Genomic DNA, 18,594 nt, shown 5'->3' on the forward strand with positions numbered 1-18,594 from the left:
CCCCCACCGGCCTCCGACAAGAAAAGCTGTAGAAAAGTGTGCATCTTTTCATTTAGACTCCCAGCATCAGGATTTGTGGCTTTATGTTGCTTTTTGTTCAATTCAATTTCAAATGGAGGGTAGTGGAGCTCACGATGATGCGCAGAGTGAGGTGAAGGAGTCTCTTTGGTTACTATATCCTCTTTAATGCATGATGCTGTCAAATTGCTGCTCATCACGCGTGGAGTATTATTTTTAATTTCGCAGCTTATTACTTATGCAGCCCCGCTTAACCTAAATTGAATTTGCACATCCGTGGTTGTGCAAATTCTCCATCTCCATCCATGTGAATATTTAGTAAAGTATAACCAGGCTGGATACATTTTGCTTGTTTGCTTTTATCAGGCGCGATAAGGCAGCTGGCTGGAACTCATTTCGTCGGTTTCCTTACCTCCCACCGAGGGTGTGACCCTCCATTCACACCGGCCATTAAAATCTCAGCATTACTCCCCTGCAGGCAATATGGGACCCGTCGCGGGGCGTTCGGTTGGTGGTCCGACCACAATAAGGGGAAGGTGGAGTCGGTGGATTGGGTTGTTACCGGCTTGGATACAGGAAGGGGGCGGGTCCGGGTCCGTCAATGGCAGGGCTTTAGCATCGCTGCTAATTTAAGGGGTCAGCTGGTGGGAGATTCCTCCCCGATGGGAGGCTGAATTGTGTGAGCAGGACATGAAAGAGGGACACGTTGAATGGTTTTCTTTTGGTCTTTACGTGGCCTCGGTCGGGTGTGAGCACACACACACACACACACACACACACACACACACACACACACACACACACACACACACACACACACACACACACACAAATGCCTTAACAAATGTCCTTTCTGGTTCTGGAGGCACTTGTGGAAGATGGTACGCCCGTTTCCCAGGCCCCAGTAATGAACTCTCAAGGATAATATCGCCCCAATTAATTGGTTCTATGGTTTAATTGCACAATTCTCATTGAGCAACGTTTTGGCAAAACTCCTGTTTTTTTTTTTTTTTTCTTTCTTACTTCCCACTCCACCACATTCACTTCTCTTCTTAACCTCACATTCTCCTTTTGCTTTAACCCAGTTAACGTGAAAGAATCGCTCCGGCGAAGCAGAAACACGAGTGTTTTCATCAGAATGGAGATTGCCCGTGTCTTGGTTCATCCCTCCTCCTTCCTGCTGAAAAGTGTGATGAATTTAATAAAATTTCTGCCCAAAACCATCACGCTCTCCCTTTCCAATTCCCACCACGAGGTTGGAACAGCTGTCCTCAATAGAAGATTGAAAACAGAGCTCCCACGAAACCCTTAAAATCCGCGTGCAGCGTAAATGTGACTGTGCCTGAGTGCGATGTGACATGGAATGTGATTCATTGTTTTTACTGCGAGTTTATTGAGGAATCAAATGGCGGGAAGTGAAGCGTAAGCAACATGCTTTCAGGTTTGTCTGCTTTCCGCTTGGATTCCCCCCCCACACACACACCTTTCCTCCGTGTTAATGATGAACACGGTGCGACACATCCAAATGTTCGACTGTCAACACTAAACCGTGGAAGGCAGGTAACGAGGAACTAAAAATAATCAGGGGGGGTTGAAGAGACTTGTAAATTCGCCGCCTGAGTCACTATATGATGAAGTCCATGAGCTGGAAAATTGGCGTAATCATCTTGGCCCCTAACCTACATTGCACCCCAATTTGGCTGCGGGAGGAGAGGATGACTGCATCGCAGCTTGGCTCGGGCTCTGGAGGTCGGGGCGTCTTGGGGACGGAGGCCAGCTACTACTTCCTGCTTGCTGAGAGAACAGAGGAGCTTTAATATGGCTCAATTACGGCGGGCTTTATTAAAGATAATTGGCTGTAATCACAGGTTTTTGCGCGTTCAACCCCCGGGGGCTCGAGAGCGGCCCGGCATCGTGGCGGGGGCTAAATAAACACGTTTGACCCCGAGGTGCGATAGCCTGGACGTTTTTTAGAGGAAATTCAAGGCACAGCGTGACTAGAATCACCTCATTGGAGAAGCTCTGTGTCTCCTGCTTCAGCTTTGCCAGTGTATTTGAATAACATAATCGCACAATGTTGTTATGATAGTCTGCAAATCATTCACCGGCAGAAAACATGCAGATAAAATGTCTTTTGATAGCCAAACATATGCAAATCTTGATATTTTTGCTTGCGTAATTGACTTCCACCGATGACACGACCCACTAAAACCTTTCATTGACTAGTTTCTGCCACACAAGATATTTTTAAAAACGCAACCTTAGGTCCGAGACAAGTGAGGAGTTTGGCTTTTCAGAGAGCCGCGGCTGCCTGCGGCGGATTTGGCATTCCTCTAAAGGATGTTTCTAAAAAGGGGCTTGTGAAGCAGCGAAGAGTATTTGCCTAATTTCCTTAAGTGCTGTCAGCTCTGAGTGGAGTAAGCTTAATAATGTTGTGCAGAAAATGTGTTTGCAAATGGGGCTTCGGTGTTAATGCATGCAGGGCTGTTTTGTAGAACATCCTCGCTTTGTGACTTCATTTGCATACATTTCTGTTATTGAAAAGAAAAACTGGTCCTCCTGTAAGCGTGGATCATCTGACGGATGTGTAGGAGTCATAGACGTGAGTCCTGCTCAGGTGAAATATCGGTGACAGACTTATTAATCTCAGGACGCTGGACGGGAATCTGTTCACTTTTTTCTCGTTTTCTGACGGCATATTAATATCTGCCTGGCCCTTTAATCAGGCCACAATGTCAGAGGATTATTTTAAGACCTGGCAGAACCGCTGGGCCACTCCCCTCTGGATGAACCAAGATGAAAGACGGACTATCCGACATCAGAGACAGAAAATGAGTTCATTACTGTAATTAGGCCTCCCTTCACCCCCCCCGATCTCTCCCTCACCGTCCCTTCCCCCCTTGTCCACCAGGCCCTCGCGTCTTAAACACCCATAATGGCGATGCATTACTCCCGTAATAAAGGGCTGTTAGCAAAGCAGACCGCCCACCCTCCATCTGCTGCCTCCCCATGCACGCACACACACACACACACACACACACACACACACACACACACACACACACACACACACGTCCACAAAGGCAAGGACAGAAAACAGCCTCCTTCAGGTCAAACACATGAGATAGATTCTGCTGACCAAGTCGCCTCTGGCTAACTCTATTTGTGGGGGGGATGGGGGGTAGACATGGTACAACTGTGTTCATTAATCACTGTCGCGCTGGGAAAGTAGCTAATAGAAGGCAGGAAAGGGAAACACAGACCCCCATGTTCTCTAGTTTATCCCGTCCTGTCCACAACGTGAAATAAAGGCCAGCTAACCCTTTCCTGACCCTCGACTAGCAGCACAAACAGGGAGAGGCGAGACGCTAGCAACATAAACAGCCTAGTCTCCTGTTGCTTTTTTGTTGTTGTTGTATTTACATTTACATTTAGGTTGTTTAGCTCTTGTCCAAAGCGTCTGACAATAAGTACATTTGTCAAAAGAAAGAAACCACAACATATCATTGCCGATAAAGTAAGAGCGAAAAATAGAAACAAGTGTTAGGTCCTCGTCTGAGTAAAGTAGTACAAGTACAACAGTGCTATGATAAAAGTGCTATAGGTAAGAATATAGAAGTACTTTTTGTTTTGTTTTTGTTTGTTTTTTTTACAATACATTTGCTACCATTTGGAGGTGAAACCAGGAAGTAAAATAACACGGATGCTGTGTTTTCTTTTGTTTTTGGTGCTGTTTTCCCCTTTTTTCTCCTAAGAATAATAATTAACTTTGATTGTTTTTGTCCTTATCTTTTTGTTTTTTGCCTCCTGTGGGAAGTCATTCATGCTGTTTTGCTGTCATGCATTGAGTTTACAGTACGGCAGCTCCTTTGTTCTTCTGGTTCCCAGTCATCCGTTAAAGCCTGGGTTGGAGTGTCCCATTGATGAAGCTGTTTGCACAGGTGGCACATTTTGATGTGAGTGAAAGGCCTTGTGCTCAGTGGACGCGTGACATTCGAGTGTTTTGTGGTCAGCGGACTGCCGTGTAGTCACCTCTGAAACGAGATGGATTTTAGTTGACATAAGCCTCCTTCACACCAAGTTCTCTGGGATAAACTTCCAGACATCGCAGTGCAACCAGGGAGGGGAGGATATCGGATTTTAACGCAGTAAAAACACAATAAGTTGATCACGGTGAATTTCTATTATCGCCATAATTGCAAATATCGTCACGACTGACTGGAAAAAGCTGTCTAGCTTGTTATCCTGGAAAGATTTTTTTTTAAATACAGTTTACAAAAATACATTTAAAATAGTGTATTATTAATTTATTTATACAGGAAGAAGAATTTTCAAAAAAAGGATGTAATGTCTTATCTGTGACGCAATAGAAATATTTGTAAATGTAAAGCGATACCATATGTTTAAATACCATTATTTTTTTTAATTTTAAGCACATTTTTCACTTAATGCATAGGATAATATCATGAATTGCAATTATTTTTGGCCCGGGATAACCGCGACATGAAATTTTCATATGGTCCCGTTCCTAAGTGCAACACTTATGCCAACCGCCATAAACCTCAACAGAAGAAGAAGAAGAAGATGAGGCGATGCTGGTTTACGTGTTCCCAGCAGAAGATGTCTCTTATTATTTTCAGAGACATGACAAGGAGCAATGTATTATATTTAATATTCAACAAGTGATGTTTTTAGTTGGTGAAACGCTACATAGAAACCTAAAATAATGTTCCAGAGTTGTGTGTTTTGGAGGCGGGACATTTTAGGATACGAGGGATCTGTTTTGAAGCACTTTTTTGTCAAGTCGAGAAGATTCACAAATATTTCACAAACAGTTATCCTTCTAAAAGTGACCAAAACCAGCAGATCTACATATTAAACTTCATGAAAGGGGCATTCTTCAGACAGATCGGCCCCTGCTTGCAGATATTAGACCACATCAGTAACAGTAACACTAAATTTTGAATGAGAGATTTCACTTTCATAACCACACTTGTACATTTGTTCCTTTTTTTTTTTTAATAACCAACCAACTTCATCCCCAAATCTACCACTTGAGGCTGTTTTTTTCAGACACACAGATGTTGTCTGCATTGAAAATGAGGCTTTGCTCCGGCGTTGCTCGCTACACTACAACCCGGCAGATACTCCATTATTCATCAATCGCAAGCTCTGACGGACAAACATATTTCCCAGAACAGTACTCGCCGCTACATTATGCATTCACATGACACAACACAATATCTCTCTGTCCTCCCTAAGCTTTGTGTTAAATACAGTGGCACCACAGTTTGCCTGCTTGTGAATGAAGCTGTGTTCATGACCAGACCGGTTCGACATGTCGGAGGGGAGAGAGAGGGAGGATTGTGGGTAATTTAGAGGTATCTATTCCTTCATCCTTCACATTTAGGTCATGCGTGTATTAGCCTGTATGTGGCCCCGTCTGAAGTGCATACTTATTATTATTATTGTAATGTTTCCGAGTGTGTTTGGTCTAGTCTGGCCTGCAGCGACCCACATTTTCTTCCTAAAATAGTTAACCCTCCTCCTTAACTGTGTATGAGAAATGTAAACAGTTGTCTGGGAATAGAAGATATCATATTAAAGGCCGGGGCTCCAACTCCATCCATCACGTCCACAGTGAAACGTCACACAAAAAAGAGAAGCTTTAACATCTGCACTGGAGCAAAAAGGAAAAGGGGGGGGGTGGAAAAGAGCAGCCTGTTCTGTGACGGGGAGGGTTTACTTGATAACTCAGGGGGTTTTCACATGATTGCAGCAGGAGGAGGAACGAGGCGCACCAGCAGTCCCAAAGAACACGAAAAAAGCATTTAGGTCAATGTAGGGAGGCTTGTAGTCTCTACTGTGGCATGGTGTGGTGTGATCCTCCGTGCAGAAGTCGCTGTTTGAGAAGGGGAATCAAATCCAGTGCAACACCTCAGCCCCCTCTTTTGAACCCTTACTACGTATCTAATGGCGTGCGATGGGATTCGGCTGCTCACTTCCTCCTGAACTTTTTGCTTTCAGCGACGTATGAAGTCCAGTTCTTTGTTGGTTCGTGTCGAATCGTTTCCAGAAGTTGGAAGGAAGGTATACGACCGACCCGTTCAACAAAAGTCTACATCTGTAGGATTTTACTACATCATTTAGAGATAAAAAAAAAAACTGGAAACATGCGAGTTTGAATGATGTAGTTGTTGAAAAATATCCAAGAGGGAAACAAAGCTGCTTTTCAAGGACAAGTTTCATCAAAAATCATAAGATCTCCCTGCATAAATACATGATTAATACATCTTTGTAAATGGCATCATTATGTGAGTCTGTTTTTAAGTTGATGATACTGTATTTTCTTCAAATCAAGCTCTCGAACCTGACTATATTCAAGATTATCATGAAAATTCACCCTTCATATGTTATATTACATTTCATCATTTTATTTGTCATATTAACCTAATTGGATCTTTGTTAATTTCCCTTCTAACCAACTACATCCGATAAAAAATGGAGACTCGTCCGTATAATTTGCAGGCTTGATGATGCTGCGAGCGGTTGGATCACATATTGGTACATGCAAACATTTAGCTGAACATCTGCCTCTTGTTGCTGTAATTTGCCTCGCTGCCATCTGTTAGGCATTGGCTGGAAGCACCAACGAAGATATACATCTATCTTGTTATAAACCCATAACGGCACCGGCTCCTCTCAAATACCTTAATTAGCCGTATTCAATGATATGCTCCGCATACTTCCCAAGCTAATGCTGCATGAGTGGGAGTTTATTACAACATAACAGGGATCAGATGATTAAGGTCAGAGGAATGATCATTTTTATAGCTGAGCTGAATGTGCCGTGTTCTCGGGGTCGTTCCTTTTTGTTTGGACATGAAAATGTCTCAGTTACAGTATTGTGTAACCCTCTCGCCGCGTGCTCACATTTTCTCCCGTGTTTTTCTTTCTCCGCCACAGATCCAACTCTTTCAGCTGTCGTTCTGCATCGGCGGCATGCTGTGAGAAAAGCCTCCGCTCCGCTGTGCCTCAGCGCCCCTCAGACACTTGTCCTTGACATCCAAATGCTGTGTGTTGATGGTGCCAGCCGCCTTCTGTGAGTTATGACGACGGCTGCTTCGTTGACTCAGGAAAGAGGCTCCTCCTCCGCCGCCGCCGCCGCTCACCAGTGAGCAAATCACGTGATACGATGACGAAGGGTCCCGAAAGTCTGCTCTTCAAGGGGTCTGTCGGCAGGATATGAGCACTTTGAGCCCTGTGACAGACAACAAACCGAACCTCGTGGGAACTGTGGGAGGCCCAGAAGAATCCTCCAGAGCCATGCAGTCAGAGGAGCTATTCAGCAGGAAACTCAAAGCCCTGAACGGTAGCATGGGGCCGCCCGCCCCAAACATGCAGGGCAAACCCGAAAGCGCCGGCAAGACAAATGGCAATCCAGCTATGCCTAAAATGGGCGTCCGTGCCCGGGTGACAGACTGGCCTCCGAGGAAAGACGGATGGGAAGGGCGGCCTTCGCCCAACTACCAGAGCGTGATCCCCGTGTTCACGAACGGCCAGCAGGAGCACGCGGTGGAAATACTGGAGCAAGGCGAGGCGGTCTGCCTGGAGGTGGACTACTCGGACAAATACGCGCTCAGCGACCTGCTCGGCCACTCCCCGCTGAAAGGTCTGCACCCGATCCGCCAGCGCAGCAACAGCGACGTGACCATCAGTGACATTGACTCCGAGGACATAATGGACGCTGTGAATCCCAACACGGGGGCCTCGCTGCACCGCGAGTACGGCAGCACGTCCTCCATCGACCGGCAGGGCCTCAGCGGGGACGGCTTCTTCACCATGCTGAGGGGCTACCGGGTGGACACCCTGGACCACCGCAGCATACCCCCCATGGGGTTCCCCGAGCTGTTGCGCTGCGACACCTCGCTCTCCCCGAGCCTGCAGACGGCGGCCCAGATCGCCCGCGGCGAGATCGTCCACATTCCAGGCTACGACTACATCGACAACTCGCTCCTCTACAGCCGGGAGCCGGAGAAGTCCTTCATGAGGCGCCTCAAGTCGGAGTCGTCGGAGACGTCTCTGTTCAGGAAGCTGCGGACCATAAAGAGCGAGAGCGACGCCCTGCGGCTGTCGATGGAGGACGACCGGCGGCCGCTCAGCTTCCAGAAGTGCTTCGCGCACTACGACGTCCAGAGCGTCCTGTTCAACATCAGCGAGGCGGTGGCGAGCAGAGCTCACCTGAACCAGAGGAAGAACACCACCACGGGGGCTTCGGCGGCCTCGGCCGGACTAGGCCCGCTCGGAGCCATGTTGCCCGGGGGCGGAGCGGTGGCGGGACCCGGGCTGGGAGCCGGGCCGGGGATGGACAGCGGCGCTGCAGGATGTAGCAGCGGGAACGCCCCCATGTTTGAGTCGCCGCTCGGCAGCCGGGAGGACCTGAACCCCAAGGAGAACCTGGACGCCGACGAGGGCGACGGGAAGAGCAACAGCTTGGTGCTCGGCTGTCCACACTTTCGCAACGAGATCGGCGGCGAGGGCGAGAGGAGGATCTCCCTCTCCAGGGCCAACAGCGCCAACTACAGCGGTTTGTCGGAGAGCTGCTCGTTCGAATCCTCGCTGAGTTCCCACTGCACCAACGCCGGCGTCTCGGTGCTGGAGGTGCCTCGGGAAAACCAGCCCATCCACAGGGAGAAGGTCAAACGCTACATCATTGAACACATCGACCTCGGAGCGTACTACTACCACAAGTACTTCTACGGGAGAGGTAAGGATGATGATGATGATGTGATTTTTGATTAAACAGCGATTATACAGGATGGATTTAAATGAGTCGATCTTGAGGATTATTAAACTTTCTAGGCCAAATTCCTTGAAACAAGACTGCCGTGTGAGAGCGAATGGAACAGCCTCCGCTGGTTGGGTCAGATATCTCCGCGGCCCAGTTACTTTCGTAAGGACCAGATGAAATAAGGGGCCAGAACAATAGCGAGCCTGTGTTGGGTTTTTGCGAGGGTGTGCGTTTCACTTCCTCGGAAGAGGAGCGGTCGTGTCCTCTCTGTGATTCTGTCCCGAACCCCTTCGGAGAGGCCATGATTAGTCATGTGAGGGTGTGTGTTTGTGTGTGTGTGTGTGTGTGTGTGTGTGTGTGTGTGTGCTGCAGCTGTTCCCCGTTGGGGCCACATGGGGTGTGAAGGGAGGCCCCTGCTATGAGGGTCAGTAAAGAACTATGCCCCCAGGTCCCTCTCATTAAAACACCTATGTGACTGGAAATACCACGCAGACCCCGACCCATCTCCGCATTGTACATATCTGCCTCCCCCCTCCTTCGTCTGTGTTCTCAGCGGATTGAGTTACCCATTCTTGAGTCTCCCCAGAAAACAGCTGCTTCACCTTTCACACCGAGAGATGCCTGACCTTCTTCAAAAAAGATGCTCTCTGTGTTGAGATATTCTCCAGCTTGTAAAACTCAATCGAGGCTCCGTTAAAGGAGACCAGCCCCGCGTAGCGTTCAAGCACACCAAAACGTTGTTCTGTTGTGTTTGTGACCTCTCCCTGACAGGACGATGTATAATTGACACGGCTTGTGTCGCTGTCAGTTTCATTTTTGTGTGCGGAGGAAGCCCTTTGCCCTTTTTTTCACGAGGCGTTTTATCAGAGAGACAGTCTGTCGTCACCTCTGCTTCGCCGTAAACACGCAGTCGCCCAAACGTGGCGTGTCACCACTTCAGGGCGAGCTTTTATCAACCCGGGCTCTGAACATTGATCCCATTGATTGCCTCAAAGCCTCCTTCCCTCAGCAACAGGAGTGTTTCTCCACTAATGGACAGTGTGATTCATCCACACCCACGGGCCAGGACCTGTAACACAGGCAGGTCGTAGTAACACACAAGTTAAAGTGCAGATACTTGTGTTTAAATATACGTAGAAGTACTGATTCAACGTCCTTACTTTAGTACAAGTGAAAAAGTACAGGCTATAAAATGTAAAAGGATGAAGGACATTTCCTTTCTGCAAGGCTCACTGAATCTTGTGTCAAATTAATAAAAATAAAATGCATTAAAACTAAAATAAGGAGCCTGTTGTGAAAATGTGAGGAGAAGAAAGTACAGATACTTATGTTAAAGTAAAAGGTTGTCAGAAAAATATATTCTCAAGTAAAGAATATTCGACTTAAGTACGTTAACAAAGTATTTGTACTTCCCACCTCTGGCAGTCCGGATGCTAATTTAATGTTAATTCTTGTTAATGCATTCAAAAGATTTACACTTGAGCTGCAATTCCTGTTCATTTTGAAGGTTTTTATAATTTAAATACTAAATTCAATACATTTGTATCTATTTGTTTTGTTAAACAAAGTAAAGATGTAAAGATGATGTTTCCTAACATATAAAAGAATGAACCCCAGTCGCGTCCGTCATTAAACACTGGTAATAATAATAAAATGCTTTATTTTTGGATAGGGACAGTACATTAATGAACATCAAAAACATCTCTGTAAACATGCCGGATTATAGCAAAGCTGCTAATCTGCATCGGTATTCCCGTATAAAATACCAGGTATCAGCCGGTCCCCAAAGCCCAGGCACTCAAACTAGTGGAGATATACAACAGGACAGGTCTTCATCTTTGATTATCACTTATGTAAAACATAATATAAATGTATAATATATTTTAGGGACACAAATGTAAAAAAGTGAGGCTGTGCAGATTAAAGATGTTGGAGGCATTCCTGCTGTGTGGAGTGACAGGAAGATGGAATTGAGGCATCATTCGACGTGACGATCCAAGTCCTCCTTTCTGCAACCTTTTGGCAAATTGTCAACACCCAGAGATGAGTAACGGCGACGCGTGATAGAAATGTGTCGACAAAAGGCTCGTCTCCGCGGCCGACACCGCCTCCCTCGGCGTGCTGTCGGCGCTCTGCGGCCCAGTGGCTCGTATACAGAGGCCATTTGGCCTCCAACCATCATTTGACCTTATGCCTCGCAGAGCATTTCCCCCCCCCCCCCGAACAACCCCACCCCCCTCCCAACCCTGACGAGCCACGCATTCCTCGGGCGGTTAACCCCGCGTTGCCTCCATACAGTTAATTTATTATTCATGCTGATATGCGCTTTGTGCCATCGTTAATGCCACAGCGACAAGAATATTTACATGGCATGCTCGACACGGCACGGATGCAACGCCAAAAACTCCTGCAGGAATCTCTCGTGCTTAAGTTGTTTTTTTCTTTTGTTGTTTGCTGGATCCAGGTCTTTGGATCCAGGTCTTTGGATCCAGGTCTTTGGCCGCGGCTTTAGCCTGGATTAAGGGGCTGTTTGCTCAAGGCATTGCTTTCTGTGTGCAGAGCTCTGCTCCTGTCGATGTCCTAAACGCAAATAAACTAAAAGATTTTCCAGTGATACTCTATCTTTTACAATATTCTCATTAAGTACAGTTTTATGTATTTATGCTGGATTTCAAATATTTATGTTAACCCATAAAATAGTAGTTCTTACACTCCTTTATACTAAGACTAAAAGTCTGAAGTCATGCGAGTGACCTCTTCATTACATTTTTCATTAAACCCCACAATAAAACATTTTTTTAAAGCTCCTGGAAAGAACGACCCAAATATTGGCAACATGGCCGCGCTTGAAGACTTGCCAGAAATGAGGCTGAAATGTTCAATTTAGAAGCATCATTTCACGGTAATCTCCCCATTAGATTATTACATATTTACTGCACAAATTAACATATTGACCTTAAGGTGACAAAAGAGGAAAAGCTTACTGAGAGTCATCAAAATGAAAAAGTATGCATTCTGGCGAGGGAATTTAATGGGGACTCATTATGGTTTTGTACACTGGAGAGGAGGTGGGAGGGGTGGTTCATATCCCCAGGAAGAGTCCCTCAAAATCTGTCTGTTACTGTTGGACAAGGGGACAAATCCCCCCCGACTGAATTTTAGAGTCAATCTGGCATGTGACTAACATCTGTCTGGCCCGTAAACGTCGACATAACTTATTCTTGATTGAATTGTCCTCGAATGTCAACAACTGTTCTGCCGACAGTCGGCCGAAGGACACAAATACTCCGAGCCGGACCAGAGGGGGATATCCTGATGGCCTGCCGGTTTTAGGGCACATACCATGTAACCGCTGGGTTTAAACATAGCCAGGAAACTTTTGCCTCGCCTGTCGCTCCTCGTATAAAGCCTCCTCAAAGCAATACGCCGTGAAAAACAGTTGACCTTGAGCGATGTATCCCTTTGTATTTTTAGCCTTGTTTGTATGTTGGTCTTCCTGTAGTCCTGACACAAAAAGGAAGGGGGGGGATCATATTTCATCACTTCAAAATGAATAATCTAAAACAATATTATATATTTTTTTTAATCAAAGTCGACCCAAATTCATATTTAATACTGAATCATGCAGAACGAACAGAACATCGCTTTAGATGTGTTTTTATATCGGGTGAGAGCGCCGACGCCGTGGCGAGTATCTGGGCGGGGTCAGAGGGGGTCAGTCGAGAGCTGTTTTTTATTTTATTTGTTTGCTTGCTTTTTTTTAAATCCCAGTGCTCCCACTACACATCAGGCTCTAATCCTGAGTGAATCTATTTAAAATCTCCACTGAACCCCCCCGCTGGTTTCTGTAATCAGTGTCACAGCTTGCCCGTGGTCAATCCACATGAGGTTTTTTTTAAATGAATAAATATATATTTGGGCTTAATCATATTAAGTAATGTTCTGTCAAAGCGAAAGCAGTAATTAGATAAAGAGATTCTGCTTCTTTGCAAGATTTCTTGGAACTTTTCAGTGAAGTTGACGTGTGTTTTGATTCCGATCTTTCCAGAGCATCAAAACTACTTCGGGGTCGACGACCACCTTGGCCCCGTGGCGGTCAGCGTGCGCCGGGAGAGGCTGGACGACGGGAAGGAGAAAGACGGGATGCAGCACAACTACCGAGTCACCTTCAGAACCAGCCAGGTAACTGTAATAATGCTGAGTCACCTTCCAGGTAACTGTAATAATGCAGAGTCACCTTCTAGGCATCTGTAGTAATACCGCGTCACCTTCAGAACCAGCCAGGTAACTGTAACAATGCCGAGTCACCTTCTAGCTAACTGTAATAATACCGAGTCACCTTCAGAACCAGCCAGGTAACTGTAATAATGCCGAGTCACCTTCTAGGTAACTGTAATAATACAGAGTCACCTTCAGAACCAGCCAGGTAACTGTAATAATGCCGAGTCACCTTCCAGGTATCTGTAATAATACCGAGTCACCTTCAGAACCAGCCAGGTAACTGTAATAATGCCGAGTCACCTTCCAGGTATCTGTAATAATACCGAGTCACCTTCAGAACCAGCCAGGTAACTGTAATAATGCCGAGTCACCTTCTAGGTAACTGTAATAATACAGAGTCACCTTCAGAACCAGCCAGGTAAATGTAATAATGCCGAGTCACCTTCTAGCTAACTGTAATAATACCGAGTCACCTTCAGAACCAGCCAGGTAACTGTAATAATGCCGAGTCACCTTCTAGGTAACTGTAATAATGCCGAGTCACCTTCAGAACCAGCCAGGTAACTGTAATCATGCCGAGTCACCTTCTAGGTAACTGTAATAATGCCGAGTCACCTTCAGAACCAGCCAGGTAACTGTAATAATGCCGAGTCACCTTCTAGGTAACTGTAATAATGCCGAGTCACCTTCAGAACCAGCCAGGTAACTGTTATAATGCCGAGTCACCTTCTAGGTAACTGTAATAATGCCGAGTCACCTTCAGAACCAGCCAGGTAACTGTTATAATGCCGAGTCACCTTCTAGGTAACTGTAATAATGCCGAGTCACCTTCAGAACCAGCCAGGTAACTGTAATAATGCCGAGTCACCTTCCAGGTACCTGTAATAATACCGAGTCACTTTCCAGGTACCTGTAATAATACCGAGTCACCTTCCAGGTACCTGTAATAATACCGAGTCACCTTCCAGGTACCTGTAATAATGCCGAGTCACCTTCTAGGTACCTGTAATAATGCCGAGTCACCTTCTAGGTAACTGTAATAATGCCGAGTCACCTTCAGAACCAGCCAGGTAACTGTAATAATGCAGAGTCACCTTCCAGGTACCTGTAATAATACCGAGTCACTTTCCAGGTACCTGTAATAATACCGAGTCACCTTCCAGGTACCTGTAATAATGCCGAGTCACCTTCAGAACCAGCCAGGTAACTGTAATAATGCAGAGTCACCTTCCAGGTATCTGTAATAATACCGAGTCACCTTCCAGGTACCTGTAATAATACCGAGTCACCTTCCAGGTACCTGTAATAATACCGAGTCACCTTCCAGGTAACTGTAATAATAGAATAATAATAGAACCCTGATTTGCTGTCGCTCCATTAAAGCCTAGGAGTCAGATGGAGCTTTAATAAAGGATATTTCTCATCCAGTATATTGCATTCAGCGAGAGACGTTCAAGTCTCCCAGTTCGGCGCTCGTTCAGGCGATGCGGGAGGAGAAGCGACGCTTCAGCGAGTCCTGAAAAACAAAGAGGAGGCTTCCGTTTCCCAAATCTGCTCCTCGCACCGTAACGTGCCCAGTGATTCTGTGCCAGTCATGCGAGCGCCGATGCAGTCTATCGGAGTCAGCGTGATCGCCAGAAACCTGGGCTTGATTGATGCTGGGTGGTCTCATCCACTGAATAATTCAGGTGCAACAGATGTGTCAGGCAGGGAAATGTCACTGATATCCAGCGCCGGTTTCTCTCGGTGTAAAGCGTCACTCCCGCGATGAAACCAGCGTATCTGGGTCACGTTCGGCCCATGCAGACGGCACGCAGACGATGTTCCAACTCCCCCGATCCGCCGGAGCGTCTATTCGCCGGCGCTCGCTATCATTTCGGCCGCGCGCTCTTTGCCTCTCCTGCTCTCTTAGTCTCTTAAGTAATCTGCTTTTCAGAAAGCCTCTCCTGTCGGACAGACATTGACTGCTGACACTCCTGCGTCCGGACGGAAACAGGATTTATGGGCGTGAGCGTGTCCGAGATGTTCCGAACAAACATCTCGGGGATTGCAGAGTGTTTGGAAGCTGTTTGGGTCAACGTTTACCGGCACATTAATGATCGTACGAGTAAAATACCACTTAACATTTAGTGCTCAGTTAGCTTGTCTTAATTATTTAGCGTGAGGAGTGTTCCTAATGCCTTCCAGTGGAGCTGTAATGGAGCCCGTTGCCCTAAATAATATGGCCCAACATAAAAGGGTTTTACGGCTGGCTCACACTCGCAGCCATCATATAAACCTGCTTTTCATTTCCAACAGTTTGACAATAAAACACAACGATGCATCCGATCCAAATGGGAATAAAAAGCGGTCCAGAGCTTGAACACATTGTACCGAGTGGGACGTCGGTAACTTAACTGGATCCTCGTCTGTGTGTGTTTTTTCCCCGGCAGCTGACCACGCTGCGTGGAGCCATCCTGGAGGACGCCATCCCGTCCACGGCGAGGCACGGGACGGCCCGCGGCCTGCCGCTGAAGGAGGTGCTGGAGTACGTCATCCCCGAGATCAATATCCAGTGTCTGAGGCTGGCCCTCAACTCCCCCAAGGTCCCGGAGCAGCTCCTCAAGCTGGACGAGCAGGGGGTGAGTACGCCGAAGTACAAATTAAAATGTTATGAGGCGTTTCTTGTCTGGACGTGGTGACTCATTGGAGTTGTCATCGCTGTGAGGTTGCTAGGCAACCATCAGAGGTTTCCCTGCATCCGGACAAGAAGTAGTACCCCTAAAATTGTTATTACCTGTGGTTTAACTAGTATAAGAACGTCTTAATTAGTGAACTTCAGTGGTGGATTTTCCTACCTTCTGATTGAGGCTAGCTGTTTCCCTCTATTTCCAGTCTTTGTGCTAAGCTAAGCTAACCAGCTGCTGGTCGTAGCTTCATATGTTGAAGCCCGTTTACCCTCCTCCACAGTTTTTTGTAGTTGGTTCGTTTTGAAGCCACACACCAGAATAATGAGTTCTGTCTTGGAATGAGAGATGGACCCTATTGATATTGTGATATATATAGATCTTGTGTTTAAGGTATATCTGTCTCTTTGTTTGTGGTATTTGCGTCCGCTATAGAAGGATACGGGTGGGTTTAACTTCAAACAGTGGGAAGTTTCCCCCCCGTATGCGCGCTGCTTATTATAGACGAACACAGGCTCCCGCACGGAGGGACGAAACAGCCAATATCACACTTAATTAGAATCAATATGAATCCCACACGCTCGGCGGCCGGCATCGACTCCTTTCACGCACCATTTTCTAGCTGAAAAGACACTCAGACGCCAGCCCGAGTAACTTCTGATGACTCACTTCACCTGAGAGCAGGTGATTTGGTATTCCGCCTGCGTGACGGCCGGGTGTCATCTCGCATTATCTCCGTTTGAATAAAATGGCTATTAGTGATACGGGCTCTGTGTAGTCGCAGGTGTCAGAGATGGATTCATTGTGTGATCTTAAGGCCTTTAATTTCTCGTCTAATGAAACTGCGAGATGGAAAGGAGGGAGGGGAGGGAGGGGGGATTAGCTAGTGCCGCATTGCTTGTTCTTACTATCAGAGAATCGGCTGCTTATTAGCGTAATTAAATTCATTAGCGCGAGCCCATCCTTCCATTTGACAGGGGGAAAGGCTCTTATTATGAAAAGTGTCAGCCGTGTCCCTCCTCGTGTATGAAGATTTAGTTACACACACAAACAGGAGTCGGTGGAGTGTCCTCTCCAAGGCAGAGTTAAACGCACTTTACATGATGACGGACTTTTGTGTATCCAATTAAAAGTAACTTTGTAAGTAAGCGAGTGCTCCTGGAAGAGCTTCCTGAAAGGAGCCGATTCAGGAGTTTGTTAACCTGCCACACACACACACACACACACACACACACACACACACACACACACACACACACACACACACACCTCCCCATGCCTTTCATATGAGAGACAGTCTGCAGATACGGACTTTGATATAAGACCGAAACTGACACATTAAGGAGGAGGGGGGGAGAAAAGCAATAAAGTCATCTCAGAAACTACTTTCAGAGGAGGAGAGTTCAGGCTAAGTGGCTCCAAGCTCCTCCTCCTCCTCCTCCTCCTCCTCCTCCTCACAGACCTCAAACCAAACGGCCCGGTGCAGACCGGTTTTTTATATTTGGACATCGGTATTTTTGTGCACTCCTGGTTTAATCATTAATGTTATGCTTGCCGTGCGAATGTTCAGTGTGCCAAGCGCCCCCGTAATCTTCTTTTTTAACCAGGCTGAACTTTCACCGCCCCTCTGATGCGCTCATACCGGGAAAAGCTAATATTGGACGGGAACTGCGACTCCCAAGCGAGAAATAAGAGTCGTCAGCCAGGACTTTGTTTCCCTCAGTGCATAATATTCCTCTTCTCCTCCAGAAGCTCTATCAGAGGTTATTCATTCATTATTTCCGTGAGTGTTTGTGCACACCGCTGAGGAGATGTTCGTCCTCGTGTCGGAGCGGTGAAGAGGTTCCTCTCTGTGCTGTGAACAGAAGTGAATGAGTGTCTCCTGCAGCCAGGCGGCCTTCACAACGACCTCTGGATCGGTTCTGCAGAATAGAATATCCCTGAAAGCAAGTGTTGTGCTGGATGTTAGAGAACAGAGCATATGTGAATGTGTTTTAGATCACATTGTGGATCACAGTGAGCTGCCTGTGTGCAGATGGACTGGGGAACGCATTAGGCAGTTAATCCCATTTTTTAGCAGATAGAAATCACAAATTATACAGTTTTCTAAGAGAAGGCGTCGATAAACGGTGTATCTTTTGTTTCCATCTTGAGACTAAAATCTGGGAATTCTCATTTAATAGAAAGCGTTTAAAAATGCTTAATTTACAATCCCTGATGATAAAAAGCGACGGATATGAAGGAGATAAAGGGCAGCCTGCAGGCGTCTACGTGTAACTGCAGGGAGGGAATAGTGTTTGCAGAGGTCAGAGAAAGGTCACTAATCTTTTCCTCTCAATTATGCAGAACAAATTACGTCTTCCTGACCCAGAAAAGCATTCTTCTTTTGTTCATGAACGCGAACAAAGAGTAAAACCGTCAAGTTTATTTACACCAACAGGTAGTACCATGAATCACTCCCGTTGCCCCCGGCGACAGCTCGAGTGTAAGCCTGTGCTTTCGGTGAGATTGCTTCCACAAGTTGAATGGAGTAATCTGCCACCTACTGAGGCTGTTATTGCAGTCACCTCTTCTTTATGTAAATCAATCCCGTGTCATGACTTTGAAACTTGAGGATTAACTCGGAGGAATCACGCAGCGGTCAGACTTCTCTTTCTTTTCTTTTTTTTTCTTCTCCCCTGCAGCTACATTCCACTTTTTAGATGTTGTCGCTGCACAAATTGCAACAGCGCTGTTTGTGTTATGACACATTGTAGCCAGGTTTTTTTCAGAGCCATATATATATATATATATATATATATATATATATTTTCTCTTTTTTTGCTGCAGTGCAGACAGATGTCGCAGTGATGTTGTGTGTCGGCCACCACTGTATCCCTCAGGTGCTCCTCAGAGCTC

At 46.4% G+C, this 18,594-nt stretch overlaps 1 protein-coding gene across 5 annotated transcripts in view; it reads left to right on the forward strand.

Moving 5' to 3' along the window:
* The window catches only part of LOC311020636 (signal-induced proliferation-associated 1-like protein 2), an 81,344-nt gene that overhangs the window by 21,962 nt on the left and 40,788 nt on the right, over positions 1-18,594 (forward strand). For all 5 annotated transcript variants that reach the window (XM_084020793.1, XM_084020796.1, XM_084020795.1 and 2 more), the window contains 3 exons: positions 6,985-8,785; positions 12,858-12,991; positions 15,463-15,651. In XM_084020793.1, coding sequence (XP_083876919.1) covers positions 7,264-8,785; positions 12,858-12,991; positions 15,463-15,651 — 1,845 coding nt within the window. In that variant the 5' untranslated portion in view covers positions 6,985-7,263. The remainder of the gene's footprint in view (positions 1-6,984; positions 8,786-12,857; positions 12,992-15,462; positions 15,652-18,594) is intronic.

The sequence above is a fragment of the Eutrigla gurnardus genome (assembly GCF_963514095.1).
Source record: "Eutrigla gurnardus genome assembly, chromosome: 11".
In the NCBI taxonomy this organism is placed as follows: domain Eukaryota; kingdom Metazoa; phylum Chordata; class Actinopteri; order Perciformes; family Triglidae; genus Eutrigla; species Eutrigla gurnardus.